This window comes from Mobula birostris, chromosome 6 (assembly GCF_030028105.1).
Source record: "Mobula birostris isolate sMobBir1 chromosome 6, sMobBir1.hap1, whole genome shotgun sequence".
Classification (NCBI taxonomy): domain Eukaryota; kingdom Metazoa; phylum Chordata; class Chondrichthyes; order Myliobatiformes; family Myliobatidae; genus Mobula; species Mobula birostris.
In genome coordinates, this window is record NC_092375.1 from 137,516,123 (window position 1) to 137,540,829 (window position 24,707).

The 24,707-nt window shown below is 41.0% G+C and overlaps 1 protein-coding gene across 2 annotated transcripts in view; it reads left to right on the forward strand.

Moving 5' to 3' along the window:
* The window catches only part of traf3ip1 (TNF receptor-associated factor 3 interacting protein 1), a 139,713-nt gene that overhangs the window by 56,772 nt on the left and 58,234 nt on the right, over positions 1 to 24,707 (forward strand). For both annotated transcript variants that reach the window (XM_072261448.1, XM_072261449.1), the window contains 4 exons: positions 3,221 to 3,241; positions 6,095 to 6,188; positions 6,334 to 6,417; positions 18,823 to 18,961. In XM_072261448.1, coding sequence (XP_072117549.1) covers positions 3,221 to 3,241; positions 6,095 to 6,188; positions 6,334 to 6,417; positions 18,823 to 18,961 — 338 coding nt within the window. The remainder of the gene's footprint in view (positions 1 to 3,220; positions 3,242 to 6,094; positions 6,189 to 6,333; positions 6,418 to 18,822; positions 18,962 to 24,707) is intronic.

Genomic DNA, 24,707 nt, shown 5'->3' on the forward strand with positions numbered 1-24,707 from the left:
TCTACCACCCATTGTTTTCAAGGCTATGACATCAATGCTTCCCCTCCCCCACCCCTTTGTCTTTCAAGTTATTGGTCTATCAACTGACGCTACAAGCATTCTTCAAATCCTTCCCCATCTTTCATTCTTCAGTCCTGACGAAGGGTTCCGGCCCGAAACGTCGACTCATCGTTTCTGACCGATGCTGCTCGACCTGCTGAGTTCATCCAGCGTACTGAAAGTGTTGCTTTGATCTTTTACAGCATCTGCAGATTATTTTGTGTTTACAATCAGGAAGAAGGTGTAGGAGCTTCGGGACAGACACCACAAGGTTCAGGAGCAGTTATTACCCCTCACCCATTAGGCTCTTGAACCACAGGGGATAACTTCACTCAACTTCATTCACCCCATCACTAAACTGTTCCCAGAACCTATGTACACTTTTTTAAGGACTCTTCATCTCATGTTCTCAATGTTTATTGCTTGCTTGCTTGCTTATTTATTTATTTATTTATTCATTCATTCATTCTCTTTTGCATTTGCACATTTGTTGTTTACCCGCCCTGTTGGGTGTAGTCTTTCATTGATTGTATTATGGTTCTTGGATTTACTGAGTATGCCCACAAGGAAATGAATCTCTGGGCTGTATATGGTAATATACATGTACTTTCACAATAAATTGAACTTGGAAGCCACAGACACAAGTCAGAGCTGTGGGATGGAAAATTAGAATGGCAGGCAAAAGAAAGATCAGGATCTGTTCTCCATTCTGCACACACATTCTGCAAAACAGGCACCCAGTGCAGAAGAGACTGCTCTATGACCTCTGAATACAGTAAGCAAGATTGGAAAGACACAAGAAAATAGGAGTAGTTCAGTGAGGGGGCAAATGAAGTTGAATAAAGTTTATCCTCACTGGTTCAAGGGCCTTATGGTTGAGGGGAAAGAACTGTTTCTGAACCTGGTAGTGTGAGTTCTTGATAGCAGTGAGAAGAGAGCATAACCTGGATAGTGGAACTTCCTGAAGATGGATGTTGCTTTTCTGTGACTACACTCTGTGCAAATGTGCTCAATGGAAGGAAGGGCTTGATCCGTGATGGGCTGGGCTGTACTTGTAGGATTTTCTGTTAAAGGGCATTGGTGTTTCCATACCAGGCTGTGATGCAACCAGTTAAAATACTCTCCGCCACACATCTGTAGTAGTTTGTTAAAGTATTAGATGTCATGCTGAATCTTCACAAATTTCTAAGGATGTAGAGGTACCGCCATACTTTCTTCGTAATTGCGCATGCTTGTTGGGCTCAGGACAGGCACTCTGAAGTATCACCAAGGAAACTGCACTGTTACCAGTCCAACATGATCTTGAAGTGCAATTAATCTTTCATTTGGACATCTCTTAACCTTCTTGGCTGCACTTTGAATTCGACAATGTCATGTACTTGCATTCTAAGTAAAGGCTTGGTCTGTTGAAGATTATCCACCTTACCTGTGATATTGACTCAGATAAATGCCACTGTCATATCTGCTTTTGCCACTGCCTTTGGCAACAATAAAACTTACATTTTGGTATACCAGCAAAAGATCTAATGGTACATGCAGTTAAGAGACCAACAACTTGATTTTTGTTTAATTTAACCGAGTCTAATCTGATTTCCAAGCTTTGTAGGTTGGTATATTTTTCTCCAATATTTTTTGGTATGAAATTTATAAAATAACAGCCATCTCCAAATTGAACTGATATTAATGGCGAGTGGTGCTCTCATTTCTCCAAAACGATTCTTGCCTTACTATAACTATATTGTTTAGAATCCGAAATGTAAAGCCATCTCCTGAAAGGTGTATATTCTAGGCTTGGCTTGCTATTTTGAATTAGTATCATAATTTGTTCTGAGTTTTGCATGATGTATTAAAATATACTGTATATTTACACACAAGTCTATATTCTTCCCATGGAGAGAACCTTGTCTAATTTCATCAATACCTCCGAGAGATAGTTGATCAAGTAATTGCTACTATTTAATTTTATAACAAGACCTGTCTTTTAAATATTGAAAATAGACAAAGGGAGAAGATTTTAAAAGTTGAGCTGAGTCTTGCGGTTTTGTTTACATCTTGTTACTGCTTTCCTGTTCATTTCAAAGTGTTGAAGAAAAACTTCTTATTCTTAAGCTGCTTGCTGTGTGCAGTGGTGACAAAGTTAGGATTGAATTGAATTGACTTTATTTCTTACATCCTTCACATACATGAGTAAAAATCTTCATTATGTCTCCGTCTAAATGTACAATGTGCAATCATAGTAATTTATAATAAATAGAACAGTCAATGTAACATAGAAATACACTCAAATCAGCATGAGTTAATCAGTCTGGCCTGGTGGAAGAAGCTGTCCCAGAGCCTGTTGGTTCTGGCTTTTATGCTGCAGTACTGTTTCCCGGATGGCAGCAGATGGAATAGATTGTGATTGGGGTGACTCGGGTCCCTGATGATCCTTTGGACCTTTTTTTCACACCTGTCTTTGTGAATGTCCTGAATCATGGGAAGTTAACAACTACAGATGTGCTGGACTGTCCGCACCACTCTCTGCAGAATCCTGCAATTAGGTTCTTATACCAGGGAACGATGCAGCCAGCCAGGATGCTCGCGGCTGTGCCCCTGTAGAAAGTTTTTAGGATTTGGGGGCACATACCCAACTTTCTCAACTGTCTAAGGTGAAAGAGGCACTGTTGTGCCTTTTTCACCACATAGCTGGTGTGTATGGACCATGTGAGGTCCTCTGTGATGTGGATGCCGAGGAACTTGAAGCTGTTTATGCTCTCAACCGCAGATCCATTGATGTCAATAGGGGTTAGCCCATCTCCATTGCTCCTGTAATCCACAACCAGCTCCTTTGTTTTTGCGACATTGAGGTTGTTTTCTTAACACCGCTGTGTCAGAGAGATGATTTCTTCCCTGTAGCATTGACTTCACTTCGATTAACTTTTCTTCCCTGCCCTCTAGGAAGCAGTGAGGTCAACTTTTTATCATGGTTACTTGACATTTGTGTATACAACATCTTTAGTGTGATGTTCTTAATGGATACAAAATGAGCTTGCTATTCCATATTTATTAACTGATTTGACACTTCATCCTTGGGTGTTTTAAAATATTTCATTTAGATAACAAGTTCTGAATAATTTGGCATTTTATTTGTTTTTGGATTGATGTTGGAAAGAATATCTGATCATCTTTTTTCCCTTTACAGATGAGTCTGATGTCGAAGGAGGTAAGTAGTTACATTGGTTTATTATTGTCACATGTACAGAGGTACAGTGAAAAGCTTTCCTTGTATGCTAAACACAAATCATTCCATGCATATAGTATGCGTCATTGTTGACTATTACTTTCTACTTTGGAACTAAAAACTTAAAAGCAGCTTTCAGTTGCAGCATTTCTAAGCTGAGGCTCTTGCTGCTTGGCAATGGAAATTTGTTAACCAAAGAAGTACAGATATTTTTAAAAATGCTATCAGCTGCTATTTGGGAAACATATTGTGTGCAGGGAAATCTCTTCCTCCAAACTCTACTGCCATATGTGGTTCTTGAACAACTCTGCAAATTTTGAACGTCCCTTCCATCAGCTTTTCACCCCCCCCCACATCAACTGTATAGAATGTTCTGGAGGCAATAATGCACTTTGTACTGTGTAACTGAGCATGGAATTCAAACATTATCAAGTGCGTAAGTGATAGACAAAATGAAAATCCCTCTCCATATGTGCTAAGGCAGTGTAAATATACACTGCCTTTTATACAGGGCCACTAATAGAGAATACAGCCAAGATGGTTTCCAGAAATGTACTTGCCCAAAATCAACATTGTGTATGTCTGTTAAATTTTAATAAAGCAGTTGTTTAACTTTCTATTCATATCTGTATGGTTGTGCTAGCAAACTAGTTTTCTTTGTCCATTTATTTCAACTTTATCTGATCATTACTGCAGGAATATGACCTTTTATGTATAATGGAAAATTTAATTTCCTGAGCATACACAATAAAAACAGCATTTGTGATTTCAAGCCTGCTCTGTTGTTTATTATGATCATGGCTAAATTAACTTTTCTCAAGTCTATTTACCTCTCCTACTCCCAAAATTCTTTGATTTCCTTGTCAATTAAAAATCTAATTCAAGGATTCACACTCCACTGTTTTCTGGAGCAAGGAATTCCAAAGAGTCACACCCCTTTGAGAGATTAAATTCTTAACTAGGTAAGAGTGGGAACAACTGAAGGCCATCACATAGAGACCTTTTATGTACTTTTATGGGCTTCATTGGAGGAGTAGGTGCTGTTGTTCCTTCTCTGGGTGCCATGAGTGGGGAATAGAAGAGGGGACAGGGAAATAGGTTTCTCCTTCTAGTAAAATAAAGAAATTTATGTTCATGCCCTTAGGTTGGAGGCTACCCAGATGAAATATGAGGTGCTGCTCTTCCACACTGAGATGGCTTTTGTACCTTTTGTATTCATTTACATGGTCCATTTAGATATTCCAATCTCTATTAGAATTCCTCCGAAACCTGGAGCAATAGAATGTGAACTACATAGGACCATAAGTTTGATGAGTCATATCACCAAGATACTTATAAGAATTTTGATGACAAGAGCTAAAAGTAAGATACAAGCTGAAATAGGTAAAGAACAATGTGGTTTTGTGAAAGACAAAGGTACAAGAAACACGATGTTAAGAATGCTATTAGAACTAGCTATTCAAGTGCAAAAAGATTTGTTTGTTTTATCAACTACACAAAAGCATTTGATAAAGTAAAGCACAATAAGTTATTTGAAATATTACAGAAAACTCCAGATCTAGATTTGAAAGACCTCCACCTAATCAGAAATCTGTACTGGGAACAAACTGCCGCTGTAAGAATAGATGGAGAAATGAGCCAGTTTGTGAAAATAAAGAGAGGCGTTAGACAAGGGTGTGTTTTCTCCCCTGATTTATTTAATGTGTACAGTGAAACAATATTACAAAAAATAAGAGAGATCTTGGGAATCAAAGATGGCAGGGAAAACATCAATAATTTCAGATATGCAGATGACACTGCGTAAATTGCAAGTATGGAAGAAGAACTACAAAGCTTAATTGATAGAATTTTTGAAGAAAGTGCAAAAAAATGGGTCTATCTATCAATTGCAAAAAGACAGAATGTATGGTAATATCCAAAAAGAAGGAGAATCCTATCTGCAGGCTGAGAGTAAATGGGGAAGACATATAACAAGTACAGAACTTTTGCTACTTAGGAAACTGGGTGACATCAGATGGCAGGTGTGACATGGACATTAAAAGAAGAATAAGGATGGCAAAAGACACCTTTACGAGAATGAAGAGTAGACTGACCAATACTAAACTAGGCATGACAACCCACCTCAGAGTACTGAACTGTTACATTTATCCAGTTATGTTATATGGCTCAGGATGTTGGACAATATCTAGTAACGTGAGGAAATGAATTGTAGCAGCAGAGATGTGGTTTTTGAGGAGGATGCAAAGAATATCATGGATGAAACGAATATCTAATGAGGATGTCATGAACAGAGCAAAGACAAAAAGAGAAATAATGTATGAGATCATGAAAAGGCAACGTAACTTCATTGGACATGTGATTAGGAAAGAGGAGTTAGAATGCACGTTAATTATGGGAAAGATTGAAGGGAGGAAAGCAAGAGGAAGACAAATGATGATGGAGACAGCAGCCAGAGAACTGGAAATGAATACCAATGAATTGATCCTCTTGATCCGAAACAGGAGTTTGTGGGCCATGGCAATCAAAGCTCAAACTGGGCATGGCACCTGATGATGATGATGATTAAAATTCTCACTTGGTAAGGTATAGCATTTACAATGCAGAACTTTCATATTTATCTTTGCACTTGTTTTAAAACAACTAATAGATTCCTAGTTATGGAGGTAACTATTTAATTGCATTTGCATTAATTCATAGAATAATGGATTCAGCCTTATTTCAACAGTGTAGTAATTTGTTTGAACAGGTTGTATCTTTAGGATATGTTTGGTCTCTTCCTCCCTCCCACCCCACCCCCAAGGCATAATGTAGTAACAAATGTGTCAACGTTTGCAGATCCTGAAGCTGTCCAGTATTCAACTGAGAAGAAGAATGCAGCTGAGGTGAATGGAGATATTTCAGATGAACATTTGCCTCAAGCTGTTCAAAGGTGATCTTTTTGTTTACTTAAATATTCAAAACAAATTTGATAAATGATATTAAGATCATCATTCTTGATGCAGGTTATTTGTAATTTTGAGATAAATACTAATTTACCATCTAAATCATACTGAAGTTAATCTTTTCTTAAGCAGCAAGCGAATAACTCGACCAGGAAGTGCAAGGCCTGCACCTCCCAGAGTAAAGAAACAAGAAAGTGCAGACTCTCCTTCAGAAAGGTAACTGTTTCTTCTATTATTGTAATATGTTTAGTGCTCCTGAAGTTCACTGTCTCTTTTTAAAAAAAAAAAACTTTTTGTACATTGTATTTGAATGTATTTTCTGTTGGAAAATGGTGCAAGATGATAATTGACTCGCAATTTCAAGGACATGTGAAATTAGTCTTTTTTTTAAAACTTGTGTGAGATTATCTTAGTTGCCACCTTGGTTGAATAACCAGCTAGTACTTCACTAAGTATTAATTCAATCAAGATTCTATGGTACTGGTTTCCCCCACTATCCGAAGGTAGAGTGTTCCTGTGAAACGGTTCGTAAGCCGGAATGTCGTAAGGTGAATAAGGAATTACCATTGATTAATATGGGAAAAAGTTTTGAGGGTTTCCAGATCCAAAAAATAACCTACAAAATCATGCCAAATAACACATAAAGCCTAAAATAACAGTAACATATAGTAAAAGCAGGAATGATATGATAAATACAAAGCCTATATAAAGCAGAAATACTTCTCTGCAATCATTAAAGCACTGTCGAGCGCAGTGAAAATTTCACGCAGGTGCTGTCGGTGGAAGCACTGTCGGCGCAGGTACTCTGGGTGGAAGCACTGTCGGCGCAGGTCCTCTGGGTGGAAGCACTGTCGGCGCAGGTGCTCTCGGCGGAAGCACTGTCGGCGCAGGTACTCTCGGCGGAAGCACTGTCGGCGCAGGTGCTCTGGGTGGAAGCACTGTCGGCGCAGGTACTCTGGGTGGAAGCACTGTCGGCGCAGGTACTCTGGGTGGAGGCACTGTCGGCGCAGGTACTCTGGGTGGAGGCACTGTCGGCGCAGGCGCTCTGGGTGGAGGCACTGTCGGCGCAGGTGCTCTCGGCGGAAGCACTGTCGGCGCAGGCACTCTGGGTGGAGGCACTGTCGGCGCAGGCACTCTGGGTGGAGGCACTGTCGGCGCAGGTACTCTGGGTGGAGGCACTGTCGGCGCAGGTACTCTGGGTGGAGGCACTGTTGGCGCAGGTACTCTGGGTGGAGGCACTGTCGGCGCAGGTACTCTGGGTGGAAGCACTGTCGGCGCAGGTACTCTGGGTGGAGGCACTGTCGGCGCAGGCACTCTGGGTGGAGGCACTGTCGGCGCAGGCACTCTGGGTGGAGGCACTGTCGGCGCAGGTCCTCTGGGTGGAGGCACTGTCGGCGCAGGCACTCTGGGTGGAGGCACTGTCGGCGCAGGTACTCTGGGTGGAGGCACTGTCGGCGCAGGTACTCTGGGTGGAGGCACTGTCGGCGCAGGTCCTCTGGGTGGAGGCACTGTCGGCGCAGGTACTCTGGGTGGAGGCACTGTCGGCGCAGGTACTCTGGGTGGAGGCACTGTCGGCGCAGGTACTCTGGGTGGAGGCACTGTCGGCGCAGGCACTCTCGGCGGAAGCACTATCTCCAGTAACCTTTAAGCTATGAAGCTGCCAAATCATAGCAAATAACACAAAAATACACAGCCTATATAAAGTAGAAATAATGTATGTATAGTGTAGTTTCACTTACTGAAAACGGGAGGACAGCAAGCGTACTGATGATGGTGTGTTAGGCTGAGTTGTTGGAGGTTGGGGTGGTGGGAGGTAGAGGAGACTGGGGTGTCATCTCATCGTCGTCTGTTTCCATCAGCGCAGGTAGGCCACCGTCTTCTATGTCCGCCTGCATCAATGTCGAAGGTCGAGGTTCGTTGTCTGCTGTGGCTGATGTGGAAGGCTTGAAAAATGACAGTATGCTTGACTGCTTAGCCTCGCGCATTTTTCTATCATACAGTTCTTTATAAGCACTCAAAACATCCTGCAAACCTGCCTGAAATGTACGTACCCTTTCAAAATTAAAGTCATACTTTTCTGCAATCATTGCAGCATTTGTCAATCGCAGCAAAAATCTCACACAATTGCTTCACGTTCAGTTCCTGGACAACTTCACTTTCGCTACTGCATTTGGTTTCGATTGTTATTCTTTCCTCTTGCAATTGCATCAGCTCTTCAACTGTCAGTTCTTGGTCATGAGATGCCAAAACCTCTTCAACATCATCTTCATCAAATTCCATAAACCCAGCTCCTTAGCCAAGCTCACTATTGCCATATTTATTGTTGATGGTTCAAAGCCTTTAAAACCGTTCACTGCTTCGGGACATAGTTTCCTCCAAAAGCCATTTCTCATCGAGACTGTTAGCCTATCGAGAGCATCTCCAATGTTGGCGATTGTCAATTTTATATTGTAGTCTTTCCAGATCTCTCGCAAAGATGCTTTGGCGTTGCCCACTCCGTCAATGGCACTTACAATAAAATGCATCACATTTTGTGTATAGTAAGCCTTAATTGTGGCTATTAGGCCTTGGTCGTACAGCTGCAGCAACAATGTCGTATTCGGTGGTAAGAACGCAACACGAATGTTACAGCCATACTCGGTAATGGCAGGTGGATGAGCAATTATCAACGATCACAAGACACCTATTATTGAGGTTATTTTCTCTACGGTATTTTTCAACAAAAGGACTAATGTATCCGCTCATGTACTCAGAAAAAAGCACTTGGGTATTCCAACTGCTTGGATGTGAACGGAACACAACGGGAAATGTTTTCTTATCAACGCCTTTAAGTGCCCTCTGATTTTCTGAATGGTACACTAGTAGAGGCTTAAGGAGAGCATCACCAGTGGTGTTAATAATAGGCATTAGGGTAAACCTGTCCTTCGATGCCTTGTGTCCCTCAGCCTGCTTTTCTTCTTTCGAAATAAATGTCTTGCTCGGCAATTTTTTCCAATAAATTGCAGTTTCGTCGCAATTAAACACTTGCTTATACGAATAACCACCTTCCGTAATTATTCAGTTCTGCTGGGAACTTTTCGGCAACTTCAGTATCAGCCAAAGCACTCTCTCCGGTAAACGTTAAACTATGAAGCTGCCCTCGCCTCAGAAACTGATCAAACCACCCACTGATCAAACTACCTTTAAATTCCACTTTCGCAACACTTTCATCACCATTGGCTAGTGCTTTCTGTTTCAGCTTATTAAAAAGACTGACTGATTTTTCCTTAAGTATGAGAAAACTTGACAGAACACCACACTTTGTACACCCATCACTCCACTCAAGCAATAGACTTTCCATTTTATCCATTACTGGATGCTGACTAAGAGGGATCACTTTGCTACAAGCAGAACCAACAGTAACATCGACAGCCTTCGAAATTCTTCCTCTCTGCATATAAATAGTGCGAATGGTGGACGCAGGCAAGTGCAACGCGCAGATAATGTCCTTACTTCATTCACCATGATCGAAACGCTTAATTATGTCTAGCTTTACGCTAAGCATAACACCCTTACGAGTTCTTTTCAGCTTTTTCGATACCTTCGAAATCATCTTGCTAATGGATGCACAAAATAAATCGAGATAAAGCAGGTGTTTAAGCAATGGTGCCTAGAATGCAGTTCCGGGGGAGGAGCTTGGCTGCTCGGGGTGCGTGCTGCCTTTTTTCGTAACAGTGAAAACACCTTCTGTTAGCGAAAACAGGTAACTAATGTAGGTCTTTCGTAACAGCGAGGCTTCGTAAAGTGAACGTTTGAAAAGCAGGGGACACCTGTAGTTTATTGCCAGTAGTAAGTCAATTAATGAACAATCTTGAGGACAAATTTTACAAAACACAATGGGGAGAGGAGACAAGAAGTGTTAATAGAGGATTTGGTAGAAACTCTCGGTGCTTTAGGTTGATTGCATGACTTAGATATTGTCCATTTGATTGAAGGACTTGTGAATTAACTACTATTTAAAAAATGCAAGTGAGAAACCAAGAAGTTGATTTACTGTATTAATGTCATGAGTGGAATACAGTGAAAGGCCTTGTTTGTGCGCCATCCAGGCAGATCATAATTACATTGAAGTAGTAAAAAGAAAGCAGAACGTGGAATATAAAGTTGCAGCTGCAGAGAATGTGCAGCAGGTAAACACAAAGTACAAGAACTACAACAGGGTGGATTGCAAGATCAAGAATTCAACTTTGGCGCATGAGAGATCCATTCAAGATCTGAATTAACAATGGGGTCTGGGAGATAGAAACTGTCCTTGATTTTGCTGGTACGTACCTTGTATCTTCCTGATAGAGGGGAGAAAAGAGAATGACTGATGTGGGAGAGGTCTGAACATCTAAAGCTTTGATAAGCTTCTATAGATGTGTAGTGGAGAGTGTAATGACTGGCTGCCTCATGGCTGGTATTGAAACACCAATGCCTTTGAATGGAAAATCTTACAAGAGGTAGTGGATTACATCATGGGTAAAGCCCTTCAGCCATTCACATCTACATGAAACGCTGTCATCGAAAGGCAGCATCCATCATCAGAGATTCTCCCCCACCTAGACTGTGCTCTTTCCTTGCTGCGAATAGCAGTTATTACCTCACACCATCAGGCTCTTAAGCAAAAGGCTCTTTATCTTGTTATCTCATATTCTCATTATTTATTGCTATTTATTTATATTTGCATTTGCACAGTTTATTATCTTCTGCATGCTGGTTGCTCTTTCTCTGATCCTGTTATAATAGACTATTCTATAAACATTGCTGAGTACCCCTACAGGAAAGTGAATCTCAGGGTTATATATGATGACGTATGTATTTTGATAATAAAATTTACTTTGAACTTTGAGGTTCTTGATTATGTTGGCTGCTTTCATGAGACAGCAGGAAATATAGTGGGGTCCATGGAGGGGAAGCCGTTTTCATGATAGACCGGGCTATGTTCACAATTCCCTGCAATTTTTTTGTGGTCTTTGGTTGAGCATTTGCCATACCAAATTATCATGCATCCCAGAAAGAAACAGAAGAAAATCTGCAGATACTGGAAATCCTGAGCAACATGCACAAAATGCTGGAGGAACTCAACAGGCCAGGCAGCATCTATGGAGGAAAAAAAAGTAGTCCTGCTGAAGGGTCTCTGCCCAAAACGTCGACTGTACTTTTTTTTCCATAGATGCTGCCTGGCCTGCTGAGTTCCTCCAGCATTTTGTATGCATTCAGATAGGATGCTTTCTATATTAGTCTACAAAAATTGTTAGGAGTCATCAAGGACCAGCCAAATTTCAACATTTTGAAGAAATAGAGGTGTTGATATGCTTTCTTGAGGACATAGCTTCAAGATTCAAGGGAGTAGATTTAGGATGGAGATGGAGCAACTGCTTTTCCAAGAGAGTGGTGAATCTGTGGAATTCTCTGCCCAATGGAGCAGTGGAAGCTACCTGAGTAAATATATTTAAGACAAGGTTGATAGATTTTTGCATAGTAGAGGAATTGAAGGTTATGGGGAAAAGGCAGTAGGTGGAGATGAGTCCATGGTCAGATCAGCCATGTTCTTATTGAATTGTGGAGCAGGTTCAATGGGTCAGATGACCAATTCCTGTTGCTATTTCTAATGTTCTTGTGTTTCTTGGCTATGGTATCAATGTGGCTGGACCAGGATAAATTGTTGGTGACATTTATATTTAGGAGCTTGAAGTTCTCAACTGTTTCCAACTCAGCTCCACTGATAGAGATAGGGACATGTTCTCCACCCTCTTCTTGAAGTCATTGATTAGCTCCTTCATGTTCTTGACATTGAAGGAAATGTTGTTGTCTTGATACCATGCCTCTAGTCTTTCTATCTCCTACTTGTACTCTCTCTTGGCTTGTTTGCGATCTAGCCCATTCCATGGTGGTGTCATCTGCAACCTTTTAAATGGAACTAGAATGGAAATTGACCACAATTGTGTGTATAGGATGTAGAGTAAGGTGCTGAGAACATGGCCTTCCTGGGCACCAGTGTTGAGGATTGTTGTAGAGGGTGTATTATTGCCTATCCTTGCTGATTGCAATCTGTTGGTCAGGAAGTCAAGGATCCAGTTGAAGATGGAAACATAGAGAACATACAGCACAATACAGGCCCTTTGGCCCACAAAGTTGTGCTGAACATGTCCCTACCTTAGAACTACCTAGGCTTTACCCATAGCCCTCTATTTTTCTAAGCTCCATGTAGCCATCCAGGAGTCTCATAAAAGACTCTATCATTTCCGCCTCCACCACCGCTACCGGTGCAGAGTTCTAAATTTAGGAGTGTGGAAATGTGTTTGATTGAAACTATGGTGCTGAAGGCAGAGCTATAGTCAGTAAATAGAACTCTTATTACTCTTTAAGCTTAGCTGTTTAATGTCAATTGTAGGGATGTTACTGGAACCTTTATTAGGAAAGAAGTGATTGTTTATTTAGGCTTAAGTACTCATTAGACTATGTATTTGAGTAATTAGTTCATTTATTATTATTATTTTGGAAGAGTGCTTATGGGTAGATAAAAACTGTTCAGAGATTTTATTTGTGTGGAGTAAAAGATTTAATAAGGTTCCATGCAGGAGGCTGTTCACAAGAATAAAATTGCATTAGATTGGTTTGGAAGTAGAGAGTGAGAATGATAGGTATGTGATCCTCAACCACCTTTGGATTGAATTCCAATTGCCAGTTTGATACCATTGTTCATTTATACATCCTGAAGTGTAAAATTTCTCATTTGCTATGGACTGCAAGACCAGGTTTTGAAATTGCAAACGTCCTAATCATGACTGCTACATTTAAATCTGTTATTAATGCATCGACAGTAGGGTACTGCTTAAGCATTAATAACTTAGATTTAAATGTAGGATGATAATGTGGTGAACTGGAACAGCAAATCTGCAAATAACACCAAGATTAGGGGCATAGTGGACAGCAAGGAAGGCTATAAAAACTTGCAGCAGGATCTGGACCAACTGGAAAAATGGGCTGAAAAGCGGCTGATGGAATTTCATGTAGAGAAATGTGAATTGTTGCACTTTGGGAGGACAAACCCGAATAGGATTTGCACAGTGAGTGGTAGGGCACTAAGGAGTGCATAGGATGGAGGGATCTGGGAATACAGATCTGTAATTCCTTGTAAGTAGCTGTAGTTTGCACAGTGGAAGATCGCAGAGTGAGTCAGAGACAGTTTCTTGTGGACTTCCAGGTTCAAAAAACAACCGGGGCTGGTGGGACTTGTCTGCATGGTGGGAGATCATGGAGTGACTTGATGATAGTTCCTTGTAGACTTTACACGCCAGGTTATGCAAAGACTAGAAAAGATGGTACTTCCAGTCCTCAAACCCAAACTCTGGATACGATCAGTCATACCCAAACAAAATGAAATGGAGGATACCTTTAAACAAATCAACAACATTCAGCAAAATTAAGTTTACAATGGAAAGAGAAAGTTACATTCGACTTGTGTTGCTGGATATACTTGTCACAAGAAGGACAGATAGTATATTAGAGACATCTGTCTACCAAAAGGGTGCACATATGGTCCAGGTATTGAACTACCATAGCAACCACCCAGCTTGTCACAAAAGCTGCATTTGCACCTTATTTAAAAGAGCATAAACATACTGCACCACCACTGAACTTTGGGCTGGGGAAGAGAAGCAGTTATTCAAAGTGCTCCAGAACAATGTTAGCTGTGGAATTTTACAGGGAGATGCTTACTAAGGAGAGAAGTAAATGTAGTTGCTAATACTAAGGAGGAGGTGCTTGGGAAGCTGAAAGGTCTGAAGGTAGATAAGTCACTTGGACCAGATGGACTACACCTTAGGTTTCTGAAAGAGGTAGCTGAAGAGGTTGTGGATGCATCAGTAATGATCTTTCAAGAATCACTAGATTCTGGAATGGTTCGTGAGGACTAGAAAATTGCAAATGCTACTCCACTCTTCAAGAAGGGAGGAAGGCAGATGAAAGGAAATCATAGATCAGTTAGCCTGACCTTAGTGGTTGGGAAGATGTTGGAGTCCATTATCAAGTTTTGGGTACTTCGAGGCACATGATAAAGACAGAAATCAGTATGGTTTTATTAGGGAATCCTGCACAAGGTCTCCCAAGTCAGATTTCCCCTTAAAGGTTGACTTGCAGGTTGAGTTAGTGGTAAGGAAGGCAAGTGCAATATTAGCATTTATTTCAAGAGGACTAGAATATAAGAACAAGGACGTAATGCTGAGGCTTTAAGGCATTAGTCAGACTGTAGTTGGGGTATTATGTGCAATTGTGGGCCCCTTATCTAAGAAAGGGTGTGCTGACATTGGAGAAGGTCCAGTGGAGGTTCATTAGAATGGCTCTAGGAGCAAAAGAGTTAATGTATGAGGAGCTCTGGGCCTGTACTTGCTGGAGTTTGGAAGATTTGAGTGGGAGAGGGATCTCATTTAAACTAGGTATAGAAAGAGTGGATGTGGAGAGAATGTTTCCTAGGGTGGATGAGTGAATTTAGCACCAGAGGGCATAGCCTCAGAATAGAGGGATGTCCATTTAGAACAAAGATGAGGAAGAATTGTTTTAGCCAGACAATGTTAAATCTGTGGAACTCATTGCCACAGATGGCTATCATTGAGTACTTTTAAAGTAGAGGTTGATAGATTCTTGATTAGTCGAGGTATTATTATAAGAATTACCCCTTGTAATAATGACCAGGGAGGCACAGAGAGAATCTGTAATTACAGGCAAGTACGTTTTATTGCCTCAATGGAAGAATACCTTTGTGCTCACTTACTAAGTTTTCCTGACCTACCATGAGCAGTCGAAGAATAGAAAATATAATATCAGTTTAAAAAGAAGTTTTGACTGCTGGCCACATGTTCCTTGTAGTCTTGTTTTGAATCTCCACGTCTGTGGGGCATCTCACATCCACAAGGTTTGGTCTTTAGAGAGTTATCACTATCTTCTATGTGAAGACTTCTGCTTTTATACTCACTTCTTAACGATTTAAATATTGTATTCCAGTGTCATTGGCTATTGGTTATGCCTGACCTTTAACACCTTTTTATTGGCTCTACTCCAGGCCAGAATCCATTTATTGCCCTCTTGCCAGCAAGTGACAATCGGTAAATTATTTTCTCTTTGTTATCATGCAAGGCAAATACAGACCCCAACAGTCACAAACCTCACAAATAACTTATTATTTGGAAACTATCCCTAGTTCAGCAGATTACCTGGAGCATGATTGTGTTTACTTTAAAACACTTATCAAGCCAAGCAACTACAGCTCACAAAATGGAGAACACAAGAGTCTCTTCATAAAATGGCAGCCTTCATCTCCTCCCTCATGGCAAGAACGAAGGCAGTTGGTCTGTCTGCTTCCACTGTGCTTGACTCATTTGATTTGTAGACTGTTGTTCTTTCTGGCCAATGGTGTCCAAGGTTATGGGGAGAAGGAAAGAGAATGGGGCTGACAGGGTTATTAAATTAGACATGATGGAATGGTGGAGCAGACTCAATAGGCCAAATGGCCTAATTCTGCTCCTATATTTTATGGTCATTCCATACCTAATATCAATCTCTACCAGCTAGTTGAACAATGGCAGCAAAAGCATGGGAACACCATCATCTGGAAGCTGCCCTCCAAGCCTCACAGCATCTTACTTGGAAATGTATTGCTGTTCCTTCAAACATTGCTGGGTCAAAATCATTGAACTTCTAACCACTGTCTACATCTGAAAGAATGTGGTTCAAGAAATCAGTTCACCACCACCTTCTCGGGCAATTAAATGACTCAAAAATTATGGAAGCAAGCGGTTTGGTACTGGGCCAGTAACCAAAGCTAAAACATAACCCACCAGTCACTAAGCTGGTTGGCCATTACCTTTTGCTGCTTCCCAATAAATTAATCATTCATCCAACTTGCCACTTTCCCCATGGACTCCGTAGGCTTTTACTTCTCCAGCCAATTTGTCTTGCTAAAATCTGTCTAGGCAATAATCTATTACTTTCTTAAACAAATTCAACTAAGTTAAATAAACTAAGGAATGATTTTGTATGACTTACTAGAAATGTTCAGCGGTATAACACTAAGTAAAATTAGGAGGTGACCAAAAAGCACTTTAATTCTGTTTCCTTCTTGGATAAACTTATAACTAAACCTCTGATTCTGTTTTCTTACCTCTTTTCTATATCCCTTTATTCTTTTAATCTCCAAAAATCTATAAATTTCAGCTTTGAATATACTTATTAACTGAACTTCCACTGCTCTCAGCAATAGTGAATTCTGGTGATTGGATTCTTAATTGGCAAATTACTTTATTTTGAGACTAAGACAACAGGTTTTAGAGGCTGCATGCAAGGTCTTTGGGCATCTGGCTTATCAACTAGTGGAGTATTTAAAATTTTTGAATAAGATTGCCACCTGTTCTTCTGAAATGATATAATGCATTTGTCCTTTTCCAGTGGGTAGCTCAACCCAGTAATCTATCTAATATCTATTGAATGCCCTGAGCATGATATTTAAAATTGATTCCATTCAAAATGCAAGGATAGTTCCTTGCAATTTCTGCTCATTATTTCTCCTAGTAAAATCGGTCAAGCAGTATTATAAAAACAGAAACATCCCATTTGTGGTGCTGAAAATGCAGTGCAAATGCTTGTCAAATGGTCAATTATTTTATTTTAAATAATTCCTACATTTTTTCCCTGACGTTTTAGATGAAAATTGCAATGAAATGGTGGCACAGAGGAGTTTGAACCTCACTGGAGTTCAATTTGATTGCAGTAGTACTGAAATGATCCACAGTATTGTGCAGTGTAATTATGTCATGATACAGGTTTCCCCCGTTATCTGAAGGTAGAACATTCCTATGAAACGGTTCGTAAGCCGGAATGTCGTAAAGTGAATAAGCAATTACCATTTATTAATATGGGAAAAATTTTTGAGCGTTCCCAGACCCAAAAAATAACCTACAAAATCACGCCAAATAACACATAAAACCTAAAATAACAGTAACATATTGTAAAAGCAGGAATGATATGATAAATACACAGCCTATATAAAGTAGAAATACTTTTTTGCAGCACTGTGTAGCGCAGCGAAAATCTCGCGGAAGCGCTCTTGGCAGAAACACTCTCTCCAGTAACCTTTAAGTTATGAAGCTGCCAAATCATACCAAATAACACATAAAAATACACAGCCTATATAAAGTAGAAATAATGCATGTACAGTGTAGTTTCACTTACCGGAATCGGGAAGACTCCAATAAATTGCAGTTTCGTCACAGTTAAACACTTATACGAATAAGCACTTGACACAGTCAGCAATTTCCTCTGATCTGGGCCGACATTTATGTGCCGGGCAGCACCTAATTAATTAGCTTGTTTATTTTGGCTTTTTTCTTAAAGATGTGCTGAGTGTGTTCCGACTACCGCTGCAAAGCTGCATTCTTTGTGGCAACGTATCAGTTCGCACCCTGGAGGTTGGGGACCATTGCTTAGACTATGAAGCTGCCCTTGCCTCAGAAACCGATCAAACCACCCATGACTACCTTTAAATTCCACTTTTGCAACATTTTCATCACCATCGGCCAGTGCTTTCTGTTTCAGCTTGTTAAAAAAGACTGACTGATTTCTCCTTAAGTATAAGAAAACTTAACGGAACACCATGCTTTGTACACCCATCAATCCACTCAAGCAATAGACTTTCCATTTTATCCATTATTGGATGCCGACTGAGAGACCACTTTGCTACGAGCAGAACCAACAGTAACATTGGCAGCTTTCAAAATTCTCTCTCTCTGCGTATAAATAGTGCGAATGGTAGATGCAGGCAAGTTCAATGCGCGGACAATGTCCTTACTTCATTCACCACGATCAAAACGCTTAATTATGTCTAGTTTTACGCTAAATGTAACACCCTTACGAGCTCTTTTAGGGTTTTCCATTACCTTGGAACTCACCTTGCTAACGGATGCACAAAATAAATCGAGATAAAGCGGTTGTTTAAGCAATGGCGGCTAGAATGCAGTTCCGGGAGAGGAGCTTGGCTGTTCCAGCGCGTGCTGCCTTTTTTCGTAACAGTGGAAACACCTTCTGTTAGTGAAAACGGGTAACTAATGCAGGTCTTTTGTAACAGCGAGGTGTCGTAAAGCGAACTTTCAGAAAACGGAGGCCACCTGTACTGTCCAAGCTAAAATTAGGAACCCTGAGATAACTTCTTTTTTTTAAAAATAATCTGACAGCTTGAATTGCTGAGGCTATGGGCTGAACGTCAATAAATATATAGTATAAATGGGTGCAATGGTCGTCATGGATGTGGTGGGAAGAAGAGCCCTTTTCTATGCTATATTACTATGACTCTAACTTACTTGGATCTAGGAACCATTTACAAGATCATTTGATTAGGAGAGTTAATATACTTGATAACTGGACTCCAGTCATTTTTATGTTGTTTCACCTTTACAAAAAAAACCTTCAGGTAACTGATTTGACAACTGTCATGGCAGTATAAAATTATATGTAGGAAGTAGTAATTTAGCATTTCAGATGCAATCACAAGCATATTCAATTTCACATTTTATTTAACATATTTTGTAGCTATTTATTTTGCCTTTCCAGAGCTGGTAGTGCAAAGCCTGTAACTAATGTTATAGTGGATAAAGGAAAAAATGCTGAAGAGGAAGAGGATGATGATGATGAGCAGTTTGTGGTGGAAGAAACTGTTTCACAACTTCCAGATATGCCTGAGATGGAACCTGTAAGTCAAGTATCCAAATTGTTATTGTTGGATTAAATGCAAAATACTCCATACCTATTATTAATCAGTTTTCATGTTAATTATTTTGGCCAGCATGAAAGATTTAGCTTAAGCTAGAGTTAAAGAAATTCTGAATGGCAAGGAACGTGGGCTTCACAGTTTGAGCCAGCATTTAATTTGTCCATGCCTTGTTGTCCTTGAAAGTATTGCTGAGCTGCCTTCTTAAACCACCTATAGTTGTTGAGTTGCACCTACAATACTGTTAGGGAAGCAGTTCCAGAATTTTGACCTAGTGATGGTGAAGGAACAGTGATATGTTTCCATGTCAGGATAGTGTGTGGCTTCAAGAGAAACTTCCAGGTGTTGGTGTTCCTACAGTTTTGCTGCCTTTGTCCTCCTAAACTAGATTAGTTGGAAGAATTAAAAAACTACTTTTTGCTATTCTTGTATGAGCTTAATGAACAAATCAACACACTTCATTTCAGCTAATTACATTAAGCAAAAATTTGATTGCTGGGAGAAGTAGGGTCGTTCCCCCGATGCAAGAATTATGCTTTTAAGACACAAAGCAGATAAAGTAAAAACGCCATTGTGTCAGAACAGTTCAGTAGGAGGGTTGTAGACTAATCATTTGTCCTACCTCAGTTGAGCTCACTTCTTTTGCATGACTACTGCAACACCTTTGATTATGTACCTTTTTAGTAATTTAAGTGTAAGCAAGTAATTAGATGCAACCAATTGCTGTCAGGAATGTACTTGTGAGCAGCAAGGGCTCACTAAACATCAGGAATTATCACAATGCAGCATGAGAATTCATTCCCACCTTGCATGTTTTAAATATTACTGTCAGTAGTGTTTGAGGAATAAATGAGTGAAGTAAATAAGTACCAGCTAGAACATATTGTGACAGACTGGTTCAATCTCTCACGGTAAAGCCCCACGCCTTGATAGGCCTCACCATTATGTTATAAATGTGGCTACCCTACCTGAACTAGATTATGGAGGATGAATTTCTGAGCTTTGAAACAGTTTAATTTGACTGTTATATTTACAGAAATTAGATTGTATTCTGCTAAAGCCTGCTTCTTATAAGACAGGACATCTGCAGCTTTTATGTTTTCCACTGCACTAGCACCAGTGCAAGGAACAATCACATGCTTACTAAGAACTAAAAAGTTCAAGACTGATGAAAGGAATCAAGTCGAAGTTTATTATCATCTAACGTGTATACATCAAACAAAACAACTTTCCTTTGGACCACAGTGCACTCAAAAACTTGTATCACACATAACACATAAAGAAACATTACCACAATTCAAAGTGCATGTAGTGCACAGCACAGGTAAACAGTACAGTAAACAGCTTGCTGTCCTAGTGACGAGACCTTGGTGGTGGCAGGGCATTCATTGGTCTCACAGCCTGAGGGAAGAAGCTATTGCTCAGTCAGACAGGCCTAGTCCTGTTGCTCCTGTACCTCAAATTTTATGACAATTTGGAAGGAGCTAGAATGAGAGAAGAAACCATTAAAATGGGTAAGCAATGCCTAGGAATTTTATTGCAAGCAGATAGTAATATAATTTCTAATAGTGTGAAGGACCAAGAATAAATATTCTCCGTTCTTCCAGGCAATTTCAATTTTTTTTTGTTTAATTTGGTAGAATAAGATATAAAAGAGGAGAATTTCTAAAACAAAAAGTTCAACCAAAATAGATTAAGATAAATAATTTGATCTGCTAGACTATACCCGGACTACACCTCTTCCACCCCGTGACTTTTAAAACTGCCACCTTCTTTACTTAATTTCTGCATCTCTGCTGCATTTGCTCTCAGGATGAGGCTTTTCATTCCAGAATGAAGGAGATGTCCTCCTCCTTCAAAGAAAGGAGCTTCCCTGCGTCCCCCATCAACGCTGTTCTCAACTACATCTCTTCCATTTCGCGCACGTTTGCCCTCACCCCATCCTCCCATCACCCCACCAGTGATAGCGTTCCTCTTGTCCTCACCTACCACCCCATCAGCCTCCGCATCCGGCACATAATTCTCCATAACTTCTGGCCATCTCCAACACAACACCAAGCACATCTTTCCTTTCTTTTTCCTCCTTTCCCCCCCTCACTTTCTGCATTCTGCAGGGATTGCTCCCTACACGACTCCCTTGTCCATTCATCCCTCCCCACTCGTCTCCCTCCTGACAATTTTCCTTGTAAGCAGAACAAGTGCTATATCTGCCCCTACACCACCTCCCTCACTACCACTTAGGGCCCCAAACAGTCCTTCCAGGTGAGGCGACACCATCTATGAGACTTTTGAGGTCATCTTCTATACCCGGTTCTCCCAGTGTGGCCATCTGTATATGTGTAAGATCCGACGTAGATTGGGAGACCGCTTCACCGTTCACCTATGCTCCATCCACCTGGGGAGAAAACAGGATCTCTCAGTGGCCGGCCGTTCTAATTCCAATTCCACTTCCATTCAGATGTGTCAGTCCATGGCCTCATCTACTGTCGCAATGAGGCCGCACTCTGGTTGGAGTTGTATTCCATCTGGATAAGCTCCAACCTGACAGCCTGAACATTGATTTCTTGAACTTCTGGTGATTCCCCCACCTCCTCTTTCACCATTCCCCATTCCTTTTTCCCTCTCTTATCTTATGTCCTTACCTGACCATCACCTTCCTCAGGTGCTCTTCGCCCTTTTCTTTCTTCCATGGCATCTGTTCTGTCCTATCAGATTCCCCCTTCTCCAGCCCTGCAAGTCTTTCACTAATCAACTTCCTAGCTCTTTACTTCACTCCTCCCCCACAGTTTCACCTATCACCTTGTTTCTTCCTCCCTCCAGTCCCCTCCCCCCCCCCACTTACTAACTGTGACTCCTCATCATTTTTTCTCCAGTCCTGTTGAAGGGTCTCGGCTGGAAATGTTGACTGTATTCTTTTCCGTAGATGGCCTGGCCTGCTGAGTTTTTCCAACATCTTGTGTGTGTTGCTTGGATCTGCTAGCACAAGGTTGCTCTTTATTATAGAACATGATGAGAAATGGAAGTAGAAAATATAATGAATATTAATATACCAAGAATGCTGGAGTTTCAGTCATTAGTTTAGGAAAAATTGCTGATCTATCAGTGATTTTATTAACTTCGATCATAACCCAGGGTTTCCAAAATGTAACTCTAATCTGCTATTGGAGAAGGATAAAAATTGTCATACAAATTGACCTACATGGAAAAAAAAATAGCTTAGTCCTCCAATGGAGTAATCTGATACAGCTTGCACACTTGATTATTATTATCATTTAATGTAAGATAGATAGAATCATAGAAAACCTACAACACAATACAGGCTCTTCAGCCCACAAAGAAGTGCCGAAATGTCCTTACCTTAGAAATTACCTAGGGTTACCCATAGCCCTCTATTTTTCAAGGCTCTATGTACCTGTCCAGGAGTCTCGTAAAGGACCCTATCTTATCCGCCTCTACCACCATCGCTGGCTGCCCATTCCACGCACTCACCACTCTCTGCGTAAAAAAACAAACAAACAAAACAAAACAAGACTTATCCCTGGCATCTCCTCTGTACCTGCTTCCAAGCACCATAAAACTGTGCCCTCTCATGCTAGCCATTTCAGTCCTGGGAAAAAGCCTCTGACTATCCACACGATCAACGCCTCTCATCATCTTATACACCTCTATCAGGTCACCTCTCATCCTCCATCGCTCCAAGGAGGAAAGGCCGAGTTTACTCAACCTATTCTCATAAAGCATGCTCCCCAATCCTGGCAATATCCTTGTAAATCTCCTCTGCACCCTTTCTATGGTTTCGGCATCCTACCTGTAGTGAGGCGACCAGAACTGAGTACAGTACTCCAAGTGGGGTCTGACCAGGGTCCTATATGGCTGCAACATTACCTCTTGGCTCCTAAACTCAATCCCACGACTGATAAAAGCCAATGCATCGTATGCTTTCTTAACCACAGAGTCAACCTGTGCAGCAGCTTTGAATGTCCTATGGACTCGCACCCTAAGATCCCTTTGATCCTCCACATTGCCAAGAGTTTTGCCACTAATACTATATTCTGCCATCATATTTGACCTACCAAAATGAACTACCTCACACTTATTTGGGTTGAACTCCATCTGCCACTTCTCAGCCCAGTTTTGCATCCTGTTAATGTCCCGCTGTAACCTCTGACAGCCCTCCACACTATCCACAATACCCCCAACCTTTGTGTCATCAGCAAATTTACAAACCATCCCTCCATTTCCTCATCCAGGTCATTTATAAAAATCACAAAGAGAACGGGTCCCAGAGAAGATACCTGAGGCATACCACTGGTCACCAACTTCCATGCAGAATATGACCTGTCTACAACCACTCTTTGCCATCTGTGGGCAAGCCAGTTCTGGAGCCACAAAGCAATGTCCTCTTGGATCCCATGCCTCCTTACTTTCTCAATAAGCCTTGCATGGGGTACCTTACCAAATGCCTTTCTGAAATCCATATACACTACATCTACTACTCTACCATCATCAATGTGTTTAGTCACATCCTCAAAAAATTCAGTCAGGTTCATAAGGCACGACCTGCTTTTGACAAAGCCATTCTGACTATTCCTAATCATATTATGCCTCTCCGCATGTTCATAAATCCTACCTCTCAGGATCTTCTCCATCACCTTAAACTGAAGTAAGACTCACTGGTCTATAATTTCCTGGGCAATCTCTACTCCCTTTCTTGAATAAGGGAACAACATCTGCAACCCTCCAATCCTCCAGAACCTCTCCCATCCCCATTGATGATGCAAAGATCATCACCTGAGGCTCAGCAATCTCCTCCCTCGCCTCCCACAGTAGCCTGGGGTACAGCTCGACCGGTCCCGGTGACTTATCCAACTTGATGCTTTTCAAAAGCTCCAGCACATCCTCTTTCTTAATATTTACATGCTCAAGCTTTTCAGTCCGCTGTAAGTCATCCCTACAATTGCCAAGATCCTCTTCCATAGTGAATACTGAAGCAAAGTATTCATTAAATACCTCTGCGATCTCCTCCGGTTCCATACACACTTTTCCACTGTCACACTTGATTGGTCCTATTCTCTCACCTCTTATCCTCTTGCTCTTCACATATTTGTAGAATGCCTTGGGGTTTTCCTTAATCCTGTCCGCCAAGGCGTTCTCATGGCCCCTTCTGGCTCACCTAATTTCATTCTTAAGCTCCTTCCTGCTAGCCTTATAATCTAGATCTCTATCATTACCTCAAACATGAGGAAATCTGCAGATGCTGGAATTTCAGGACGAAGGGTCTCGGCCCGAAATATCAACGGTACCTCTTCCTATAGATGCTGCCTGGCCTGCTGCATTCACCAGCATTTTTTGTGTGTGTTGCTCTATCATTACCTAATTTTTTTTTTAACCTTTTGTAAGCTCCTCTTTTCTTCTTGACTGGATTTACAACAGCCTTTGTACACCATGGTTCCTGTATCCTACCATCCTTTCTCTGTCTCATTGGTACATACCTATGCAGAACTCCATGCAAATATCCCCTGAACATTTACCACATTTCTTCTATACGTTTACCTGAGCGCATCTGTTTCCAATTTATGCTTCCAAATTCCTGTCTGATAGCTTCATATTTCCCCTTACTCCAATTAAACACTTTCCTAACTTGTCTGTTCCTATCCCTCTCCAAAGCTATGGTAAAGGAGATCAAATTGTGATCACTATCTCCAAAATGCTCTCCCACTGAGAGATC